The following is a 12,049-nucleotide window of genomic DNA, read 5'->3' on the forward strand; positions in this document are numbered from 1 at the left end:
CCTAAGAGACCTCTGGGACAACATTAAACACAACAACATTCGCATTATAGGGGTCCCAGAAGGAGAACAGAGAGAGAAAGGACCAGAGAAAATATTTGAACAGATTATAGTAGAAAACTTCCCTAACATGGGAAAGGAAATAGCCACCCAAGTCCAGAAAGTACAGAGAGTCCCATACAGGATAAACCCAAGGAGAAACATGCCGAGACACACAGTAATCAAATTGGCAAAATATAAAGACAAAGAAAAATTATTGAAAGCAATAAGGGAAAAATGACAAATAACATACAAGGGAACTCCCATAAGGTTAACAGCTGATTTCTCAGCAGAATCTCTACAAGCCAGAAGGGAGTGGCATGATACACTTAAAGTGATGAAAGGGAAGAACCTACAACCAATATTATTCTACCCGGCAAGGATCTCATTCAGATTCGATGGAGAAATCAAAAGCTTTACTGGCAAGAGAATTCAGCACCACCAAACCAGCTCTACAACAAATGCTAAAGGAACTTCTCTAAGTGGGAAACACAAGAGAAGAAAAGGACCTACAAAAACAAACCCAAAACAATTAAGAAAATCGTCATAGGAACATACATATTGATAATTACCTTAAACGTGAAAGGATTAAATGCTCCAACCAAAAGACACAGGCTTGCTGAATGGATACAAAACCAAGACCCATATATATGCTGTCTACAAGAGACCCACTTCACACCTAGGGACACATACAGACTGACAGTAAGGGGATGGAAAAAGATATTCCATGCAAATGTAAATCAAAAGAAAGCTGGAGTAGCAATACTCGTATCAGATAAAATAGACTTTAAAATAAAGAATGTTAACAAGAGACAAGGAAGGACACTACATAATGATCAAGGGATCAATCCAAGAAGAAGATATAACAATTATAAATATATATGCACCCAACATAGGAGCACCTCAATACATAAGGCAACTGCTAAGAGCTACAAAAGAGGAAATCAACAGTAACACAGTAATAGTGGGGGATTTTAACACCTCACTTACACCAATGGACAGGTCATTCAAAATGAAAATAAATAAGGAAACAGAAGCTTTAAATGACACAACACACCAGATAGATTTAATTGATATTTATAAGACATTCCATCAAAAAACAGCAGATTACACTTTCTTCTCAAGTGCCCACGGACACGGAACATTCTCCAGGACAGATCACATCTTGGGTCACAAATCAAGCCTCAGTAAATTTAAGAAAATTGAAATCATATCAAGCATCTTTTCTGACCACAATGCTATGAGATTAGAAATGAATTGCAGGGAAAAAAACTTTAAAAAAAAACAACACATGGAGGCTAAACAATACGTTACTAATAACCAAGAGATCACTGAAGAAATCAAAGAGGAAATCAAAAAATACCTAGAGACATATGACAATGAAAACACAATGATCCAAAACATATCAGATGCAGCAAAAACAGTTCTAAGAGGGAAGTTTATAGCTATATAAGCCTACCTCAAGAAAGAAGAAAAATCTCAAATAAATCTAACCTTACACCTAAAGGAACTAGAGAAAGAAGAACAAACAAAACCCAAAGTTAGCAGAAGGAAGGAAATCATAAAGATCACAGCAGAAATAAATGAAATAGAAACAAAGAAAACAATAGCAAAGATCAATACAATCAAAAGCTGGTTCTTTGAGAAGAAAAACAAAATTGATAAACCATTAGCCAGACTCATCAAGAAAAAGAGGGAGAGGACTCAAATCAATAAAATTAGAAATGAAAAAGGAGAAGTTACAACGGACACCACAGAAATACAAAGCATCCTAAGACACTACTACGAGCAACTCTATGCCAATAAAATGGACAACCTGGAAGAAATGGCCAAATTCTTAGAAAGGTATAACCTTCCAAGACTGAACCAGGAAGAAACAGAAAATATGAACAGACCAATCACAAGTAATGAAATTGAAACTGTGATTAAAAATCTCCCAACAATCAAAAGTCCCAGACCAGATGGCTTCACAGGTGAATTTATCAAACATTTAGATAAGAGCTAATACCCATCCTTCTGAAACTCTTCCAAAAAACTGCGGATGAAGGAACACTCCCAAACTCGTTCTATGAGGCCACCATCACCCTGATACCAAAACCAGACAAAGATACTACAAAAAAAGAAAATTACAGACCAATATCACTGATGAATATAGATGCAAAAATCCTTAACAAAATACTAGCAAACAGAATCCAACAACACATTAAAAGGATCATACACCATGATCAAGTGGGATTTATCCCAGGGATACAAGGATTCTTCAATATATGCAAATCAGTCAATGTGATATACCATATTAACAAATTGAAGAATAAAAACCATTTGATCATCTCAATAGATGCAGAAAAAGCTTTTGACAAAATTCAAGACCCCTTTATGATAGAAACTCTCCAGAAAATGGGCATAGAGGGAACCTACCTCAATATAATAAAGGCCATAGACCACAAACCCACAGCAAACATCATTCTCAATGGTGAAAAACTGAAAGCATTTCCTCTAAGATCAGGAACAAGACAAGGTTGTCCACTCTCGCCACTATTATTCAACATAGTTTTGGAAGTCCTAGCCATGGCAATCAGAGAAAAGAAGAAATAAAAGGAATACAATTGGGAAAAGAAGAAGTAAAACTGTCACTGTTTGCAGATGACATGATACTATACATAGAGAATCCTAAAGATGACACCAGAAAAATGCTAGAGCTAATCAATGAATTTGGTAAAGTTGCAGGATACAAAATTAATGCACAAAAATCTCTTGCATTCCTATAGAGTAATGATGAAAAATATGAAAGAGAAATTTAGGAAACACTCCCATTTACCACTGCAACAAAAAGAATAAAATACCTAGGAATAAACCTACCAAGGGAGACAAAACACCTGTATGTAGAAAACTATAAGACACTGATGAAAGAAATTAAAGATGATACCAACAGATGGAGAGATATCCATGTTCTTGGATTGGGAGAATCAATATTGTGAAAATGACTATAGTACCCAAAGCAATCTATAGATTCAATGAAATCCCTATCAAATTACCAATAGCATTTTTTACAGAACTAGGACAAAAATTCTTAAAATTTGTATAGAGACACAAAAGACCCCGAATAACCAAAGCAGTCTTGAGGGAAAAAAGTGGAGCTGGAGGAATCAGACTCCCTGACTTCAGACTATCCTATAAAACTACAGTAGTCAAGAAAATATGGTACTGGCAGAAAAACAGAAACATAGATCAATGGGACAGAATAGAAACCCCAGAGGTAAACCCACGCACCTATGGTCAACTAATCTATGGCAAAGGAGGCAAGGATATACAATGGAGAAAAGACAGTGTATTCAATAAGTGATGCTGGGAAAACTGGACAGCTACATGTATAAGAATGAAATTAGAACACTCCTTAACGCCATATACAAAAAGAAACTCAAAATGGATTAGAGACCTAAATGTAAGACTGGACATTATAAAACTCTTAGAGGAAAACATAGGAAGAACACTCTCTGACATAAATCACAGCAAGATCTTTTTTGATCCACCTCCTAGAGTAATGGAAATAAAAATAAAAATAAACAAATGGGACCTAATGAAACTTAAAAGCTTTTGCAAAGCAAACTACAAACAAGACGAAAAGACAACCTTCAGAGTGGGAAAAAATATTTGCAAATGAATCAACGGATAAATGATTAATCTCCAAAGTATATAAACAGCTCATGCAGCTCAATATTAAAAAAACAAACAACCCAATCCAAAAATGGGCAGAAGACCTAAATAGACATTTCTCCAAAAAAGACATACAGATGGCCAAGAAGCACATGAAAAGATGCTCAACATCACTAATTATTAGAGAAATACAAATCAAAACTACAATGAGGTATCACCTCACACCAGTAAGAATGGGCATCATCAGAAAATCTACAAACAACAAATGCTGGAGAGAGTGTGGAGAAAAGGGAACCCTCTTGCACTGTTGGTGGGAATGTAACCTGATTCAGCCACTATGGAGAACAGTATGGAGGTTCCTTAAAAAACTAAAAATAGAATTACCATATGATCCAGCAATCCCACTGCTGGGCATATACCCAGAGAAAACCATAATGCAAAAGAACACATGCACCCCAATATTCATTGAAGCACTATTTATAATAGCCAGGTCATGGAAGCAACCTACATGACCATCAAGAGAAGAATGGATAAAGAAGATGTGGTACATATATACAATGGAATATTAGCCATAAAAATGAACGAAATTAGGTCATTTGTTGAGATGTGGACGGATCTAGAGACTGTCATATAGAGTGAAGTAAGTCAGAAAGGGAAAAACAAGTATCGTATATTAATGCATATATGTGGAACCTAGAAAAATTGTACAGATGAAGTAGTTTGCAGGGCAGAAGTTGAGACACAGATGTAGAAAACAAACGTATGGACACCACGGGGGGAAAGCGGCGGGGAGGTGGGGGTGGTGGTGTGATGAATTGGGCAGTTGGGATTAACATGTATACACTGATGTGTATAAAATTGATGGCTAATAAGAACCTGCTGTATAAAAAAGTAAAATTAAAAAATTAAAAAAAAAATACATACGTGTACTCCAGTGTTCATTGCAGCACTATTTACAATAGCCAGGACACGGAAGCAACGTAAATGTCCATCAACAGAAGAATGGATAAAGAAATGTGGTACATATATACAATGGAATATTACTCAGCCATAAAAAGGAATGAAACTGTGAAATTTGCAGAGACATGGATGGACCTAGAGACTGTCATACAGAGTGAAGTAAGTCAGCAAGAGAAAAACAAATATTGTATAACATCACTTATATGTGGAATCTAGAAAATGATACAGATGAACTTATTTGCAAAGCAGAAATAGAAATACAGACGTAGAGAATGGATGTGTGGATACCAGGGGAGGAAGAGGGTCTGGGATGAATTGGGAGATTGGGATTGACATATATACACTACTATGTATAAAACAGATAACTAATGAGAACCTCCTGTATAGCACAGGGAACTCACTCAGTGCTCTGTGGTGACCTAAATGGGAAGGAAATCCAAAAAAGAGGGGATATATGTATACATATAGTTGATTCGCTTTGCTGTACACCAGAAACTAAAACAACATTTTAAAGCAAATATACTACAATAAAAATTAATTTAAAAAAGGGACCACAGACTTAACTATAAAACCTAAATCTCTAAAACTTCTGGGAGAAAATACAAGAGAAAATCTGTGACCCTGGGTTAGATTTCTTAGATATAACACCAAAGCATGACCCATTAAAGAGAAAAATGAAAGTGGGACTTCATTAAAATTAAAAACTTCTGCTCTTCAAAAGATTAAGAAAATGAAAAGATAAGATATAGACTGGGAGAAAATATTTGTAGATCAAATCTATCTGATAATGGACTTGTATCCATAATATATAAAGAAGATTCAATACTCATAATAAAAAAACCCAATTAAAAAATGTGCAGAGGGCTTGAACTGATACTTCCCTCAAAGAAAATATAAACACATGATTCTCAACATGATTAGTCATGAGATACCATTACCCACCTATTAGAATGGCTAAAATTAAAAAGACTGATTAAAGTGTTGGAGAGGATGTGGAGAGACTAGTACTCCCACATACTGTTGGTGGGAACCTACAATTGTACAAGTACTTTGGAAAACAGTTTGGCAATTTCTTTAAAAGTTAGATATATACCTACCATAACTGCAGCCATTCTACTCCTAGGAATGTACACAATAGAAATGGAAGCATATATTCATAGACCTGTATACGCGTCTTTCTGGCACTCTTCACTGTTCATAGCAGTTTTATTCGTATTAGCCCCAAACTGGAAACAACCAAAATGTCAACCAAAGGCGAATGGATAAGCCAGTTGTGGTATAACTACACTCAGCAATAGAAAGGAGCGAACTACTGATACATGCAACAATGTGGATGAATCTCAGAATAATTGTACTGCATGAAATAAGCCAGACCAAAAATAGTACATACTGTATGATTCCATTTCTTTAACATTGTGGAAATGCAAACTAACCTATAGTGACAGAAAACAAGATCAGGTTGCCTAGGAAATGAGGCTGTGTGGGAGAAATTAGAAAGAGGAGCAAAGAAACTTTTAGAGGTAGTGGATGTTTTCATAATCTTGATTGTAGTAATGGTTTCACAGGTGTCCAAATATGTCAAACCTCATCAAATTGTATGCTTTAAATACGTGCAGGTTACTGAATGTCAAACGTACTGCCATAAAGTGGTTTTAAAAATGTGAATGTATCATGATACATGTTATGTACAAAAGATTGATTTTTCAGAATTGTCTTGCATTAACCTTTTGCTTAACAAAAAGTAATCCATAATCAAAGCACAATCTTTTTTTTTAAATTGAAGTACAGTTGATTTACAATGTTGTGTTAGTTTCAGGTGTACAGCAAAGTGATTCAGATATATACATACATATAAATATATATAAGAATATATATTTTTAGAATCTTTTCCATTATAGGTTATTACAAGATATTGAGTATAGTTCCCTGTGCTATACAATAGGTCCTTGTTGTTTGTTTTTTATATAGTAGTGTGTATCTTTTAATCCCAAACTCCCAATTTATCCCTCCTCCCGCCTCTTTCCCCTTTGGTAACCATAAATTTGTCTTTGTCTGCAAAGCACAATCTTAAAAACGCATGGATTAAATAATGTCGATTTCATTCTTCCATTTTCCAGTGGCACCATAACACAAGGTCATAGCTGTCTGGGCGTGGCTCTTTTTCAGGTGTCAAAGAACGTGCAGGGCACAACTACAGAGAATGCTTTTAACTTTACTCACTCCAGAGTGACCTCACCTAAGCACGCGTGGCTCAGTGTGCCAATCTCCACCCGCTCCTAAAAGGTGGTAAACGTGAGCAACCTCCTTTGTGGGTGCGAAAGCACAAATGATTCAAGAATCCAGCCAGAGCCGAGGTCAAGACCCGACATCTGCCAGGAAAATTCAACTATAGAGAGAATGATGAGGGCGCCGAGAGCCTGGGGCCGGGAAAGGTCTGCGTATCGGTTTAAAAAGAAAAAAAAAAAGAAACTTGCTCTGGCCGAAAATCCCACTTCCGTCCGGGTCACGTGGCCACGCCGGCAGTGAAACGGATTTCCGGTCCGGCGTGGGCCTCATCCCCTGCACTTTCGGTCCGAGTCGCGGCCGCCCGCTCCGTCTCCGGAGCGCTCTTCAACCGTCCTCTGACCCGCTTCCGAGTGCCAGTGCAGCTCGAGGTACAGTCTCCCCCGGGGCGCACCCCTAGGCTGTGCAGTGCGGTCTGTAGTGCCTCTTCTCCCAGGGGTTGCTGGGCCCCGCGGGAAACCTTCGGGTGCGACCTTCCGCTCGCTCTGCTAGAGCTGCCTTTGAACTCAGAAATCCCGGCCCCCCAACTAAGAACCCGCGGCCTTCTGGTTTTCCGCCTCCAGGGGGCGTTCATGCGCTCAGCGCCGTCGTTTCATGGTTGAGGACCCAAGTGTTCTGACTCCGCCCCTGCGCTGCAGTGGGGCCTGTTTACCCCCACGGCTTGGTGGGTACCTGGGAACGTTCTAACGTCGCACGCTTTCCCTTCCCCTTAAGCCTGCCGACGATGCCCGCGGGCGTGTCCTGGGCGTCCTACTTGAAAATGTTCGCCGCCAGCCTCCTGGCCATGTGCGCCGGCGCGGAGGTGGTGCACCGGTACTACCGGCCGGACCTGGTGAGTGCAGGAGGGTCCCCGCGCGTCGCTCCTGGACCACTTCATTTTCACAGCAGCAAAAGTGATCTTGAAATTAGGAGCACGTCTACCCGGGACCTAAAACCTTGTGGTGGCATCTCATTGCCGTTAGAGCAATACATGGCCTGCTCTTAACACAGTCTTGAAGTTTTACACGGTCTGGCACCTGTCTGCCACTGGCCTTATCTTCTAGTGTTTCTTCTTTGTTCCCTCTCTTGCAGCCACAGCGACTTCCTTGCTGTTTCTCAAACTCGTCAAGCCTGTCCCAGGCTCAAGGTCATGCTGTTTCTCTTCTTGGAATGTTTTTCTCCCAGATATTGGCTTGGTTTACTTCTTCAAAACGTCAAGTCTCTGCTCAAATATCTCCTCTAGCAATAAGGGTTCTTTGTACAGCCCCCAGAGGATTCCTCCTCTGCCATTCTGTCTCAGTCCTTCGTTTTTGATAGAGCACTTGTCATGATTTGCAATTATTTTATTCCTTTGTCTTTTTACTTGTTCTTTGTTTCCTCCACTAGAATGTAATCTCCAGGAAGGGGACTGTGCCTGTCTGGTTCGCTCTTGTGTCTCAGTCACCTAGAAAAGGCGTCTTTCAGTCTCTGCAGTAGAATGTATTGATAGTAGATGCTTAATAAATATTTGTTGAATGAGGAAGGAGTGAATATAGGCATTCAAAGGAGGGAGGAATTTTAATTAATTTTAATAAGCATTCCCGGAAGTAGAACCGAGAATTAGAGGTACTTTTGAGGAGTTATGGTCTTGAGGAGGTGGAGGCAAGGAAGTACAGTGCAAATAATTCCAAGAGTGTGCTCCGTGTTATGCTGTGGGCGTGAATAGAGTGGAGCACAGCGCAGGGAGCAGTCATTTCTGCCTGGACTCTGGACAGGTAACACAGAGAACCAACCGTTCGTTGGTTTCTAATTTCCGTGAATTAGCACTACAGTTTTGGAGGTGTTTATTCTGGTTTTCGGAAGAGGAAACAGATTCGGCAGAGTGAAGGTGATTTCCTGAAGTCGCATAGCTTAATGACGATTTGAAGCCCAAGCTTTCTGTTAAGTGTTTCTCTTTTTTGAACCTGTTAATGAAATAATACAACACCCTTGGAGTGTTCCAATTGAATTCAAGCATGTAGAGTAAAAAGTGAAAATCCCCCTGCTGATAACCTCCTTTATCCAATCTGCTCTCCAAGGTAACTACCATTGTTGGTTGGCATATCCTTCCAGACTTTTTATCCCTATTGACGTTTAGCTGGTATCTAGCTTTTGTACAAACAATGCTGCAGTAGCTCTTTCTTACCACTTTAGACTGCTTCTTTTGAATTCTACGGAGGCTTCAAGGATACTTAGTGGGGACAGAAAGGGGTTAGAACCTTACACAGAAATGCAGTTTTGTCTCTAGCTTGTGCAGGAATAGACATCAGACAGGCTTTACAAAGGGAGGGATGCCTGTGATTTGACCCTGGGAAATTTGCCCTTTCATTCACCCATCTCATAAGCCAGAACATGCAAGGGTTGTTACCAGCAGCTACCTGGATCTTGGGATGTGGCAGCATGAAACCAGAATCTCTAGAAGGGGCATACTGAAGTGTCTCCGACCACCTCATCCTGATTGGGTGGTGACATTGGCAGTGGGGCACCTCTGTAGGGACTTGTAGGCCGGGGCGAGCTGTGTGTAGCAGGCTGTTGGCTTTACTAACATTTAAGGAATTTATGTTCTTTACCTATGTCTGTTGGTATTGTTCCAGCAATTATAGTCACTATTGTAACCACCACCAGCCTTTGCAGGAGTCTTTCAGTCTCTGCAGCTAGAGGTCTGGGTGGATTCTAGAGCAGAGGAGACCGGAAGGGCTGCCTAGGGCTTGTGCTCAGTGCTGTTTTAAGGGAGAAGCTTTAAGGGCACCTTTTCCTCGTCATCCAGCCCAGCTCATCAAAACAGAAGAGGAGGCAAAGACTCAGGGCAGATGCTCCGTCCTGGAATAGAGAGTGCTTTCTGCTCGAGCTTCCCTTTTGCATTTCCTTTTACTCTTACATTACTTGTACTTGTCCTGTTTTTCTTAATTTATAATCTGTTTACTATTGGAGGCATAGAAGGTCAAAAGACACAGTCTCTGGACTCATTTTACAGCATTCATTTTTGGTTGTGTCCAGACACACCCATACGCACACCAACTGCTATTTAGAACCTCTGCTGACATTGCTAACTTTTGATGCCAAAATCACTTTACTCTTAAAAATTGGTTATATATTTAGTATATAAATAAGAAGTGCTACATTTTTTTTTTAATCAAAGTTGAATTGTCATTTTAGCCAAAAAAGTGGAAACAATCCAAATAAATATCCATCAGCTGGTGAGTGGATAAATCGATGGTATTTATATCCTTTTATTTTTATTTTTTTAAAATTTTTTGGCCGCACCACGTGGCATGCGGGATCTTAGTTCCCTGACCAGGGGTCAAACCTGTGCCCCCTGCAGTGGAAGTGTGGAGCCTTAACCACTGGACCTCCAGGGAATTCCCTGGTATATCCTTGTAGTGGAGTATTATTTGCTCCTAAAAGGGCATGAAGTATTGATATATGTGACAAGACCGATGAACCTTGGAAACATGCTAAGTGAAAGAAACTAGTCACAAAAGACCACATGTTGTCTGATACCATTTATATGAAATGTCCAGGAGAGGCAAGTCTGTAGATGGCTTGCTGGTGGTGGTGGTGGTGGTGTGTGGAAATGGGAGCCACTGCTAATGGGTTTGGGTTGCATTTTGGGGTGATGAAAATGTTCTAAAATTTATTATAGTGACGGATGTGCAACTTTGTGAATATACCAAAAGTCATTGAATATTTAAATAGGTGAATAGTATGGTGTGTGAATTATATCTCACTAAAGCTGTTACAAGTTAAAACAAAATCACCTTTTTAAAAAATATATTTATTTATTTATTTGGCTGCGCTGGGTCTTAGTTGTGGCATGGGGGATCAGTTGCGGCATGTGAACTCTTAGTTGCGGCATGCGGGAGCTAGTTCCCTGACCAGGGATCGAACCGGGCCCTCTACATTGGGAGCGTGAAGTCTTAACCACTGGACCGGCAGGGAAGTCCCCAAAATCACCTTTCTTGAAGGCAGTTTTGTATTTTTTTGCCTACTGCTTTATGCTTTGCTCATAATAGGCACTTACTGTTTTTGAATAAATGAATTAATTCCTAGTATCTGTTTTCTGTGCCAGGCACATGGTAGAGAGGTCAGTAAGTAGTGCAGGAATGAATTTCCCAGTGTGGAAAGCCTTGTTCAAATTCGTGATCTGTCAATCGATAACTGATGCAAACTTTCCCTCTGTGAGTCCTTTAGTACTTAAGACGTAGCCCAGATGATAGAGTCCTATAAATAGAGGGCTAGAAAGTGACATAGATCAACTGCAGGTTCTCATAATAAAGATTTATCATTGAGTAGCTGGAGGCTTTTTGTTCTTTTTTACTTTCTTTGATGTTTTTCAGGTTACATTTAATTACAGTCTTAGAAAGCATTGGTATCTATATATTTTGTTTGTTTTTATTTTTGTTTTTTATAGACAATACCTGAAATTCCACCACAGCCTGGAGAACTCAAAACAGAGCTTTTGGGACTGAAAGAGAGACAACATGAACCTCAAAATTCATCTCTGCCAAGAACTCTGTGAATAATATTATGAGAATTAAATATGTAGTTTTAGAATTTACTGAGTCAAACTACTTGTGTTTAAGCACTAATACAATGCTAACTGCAAGAGGAAGTGCTCAGCAGATGTTAACTGATGCATTGAGATTTAGTTATGGTTTGACTAATGTTTCTTGAAAACTGCCAAAACTTATATCATCAGCTCCTCTAATGCGGTTTGATAGATACCTAGTCTTAAATATCATGTGAGAGAACATAGTTGCAGTGTCTCCTACCCTTATAATTCTGGTTTAGTTCTCTGAATAAGCTTGACTATAACGGCAAATGGGAATTATAAATTAACTATAATAAAAGTGACATTGACCATGAATGCTTAGGGTGAGAAGTTAATATTTCTCTAAATATTGGAAAGTACTATTTGTACTAAACCGAATTCAGTTGAAATATTTAAAGTTTGAAATTCTTTTAGAGTTTTATATATAACACAATTATAAACAATTGTGACTTGGACGGTCACAAGTTCTCTACCCCCAAATTTGAGACACCATTTGGCATTTAATTTCTCTTATAAAATATATTCTAAAATAACTGATAAACATAAATGAGTATTGTTATGGGTTGA

The 12,049-nt window shown here is 39.1% G+C and overlaps 1 protein-coding gene across 1 annotated transcript; it reads left to right on the forward strand.

Annotated features, from left to right (window-relative positions):
- Positions 1 to 7,657: 7,657 nt before the first annotated feature.
- UQCC6 (ubiquinol-cytochrome c reductase complex assembly factor 6) lies at positions 7,658 to 11,449 on the forward strand. The gene is made up of 2 exons (XM_065888383.1): positions 7,658 to 7,765; positions 11,342 to 11,449. Exons 1-2 carry the CDS (start codon positions 7,658 to 7,660, stop codon positions 11,447 to 11,449), a joined length of 216 nt encoding a protein of 71 aa, XP_065744455.1.
- The last annotated feature ends 600 nt before the right edge of the window (positions 11,450 to 12,049 follow it).

Source organism: Phocoena phocoena, chromosome 11 (genome assembly GCF_963924675.1).
Source record: "Phocoena phocoena chromosome 11, mPhoPho1.1, whole genome shotgun sequence".
Lineage (NCBI taxonomy): Eukaryota > Metazoa > Chordata > Mammalia > Artiodactyla > Phocoenidae > Phocoena > Phocoena phocoena.

What these genes read in the sequence shown, in the direction of transcription:
- UQCC6 (XM_065888383.1), top strand. Translation starts at nt 7,658, where the DNA reads ATGCCCGCGGGCGTGTCCTGGGCGTCCTACTTGAAAATGTTCGCCGCC. An exon ending in GGTACTACCGGCCGGACCTG is followed by an intron (nt 7,766 to 11,341) that starts GTGAGTGCAGGA and finishes TGTTTTTTATAG; the next exon opens with ACAATACCTGAAATTCCACC.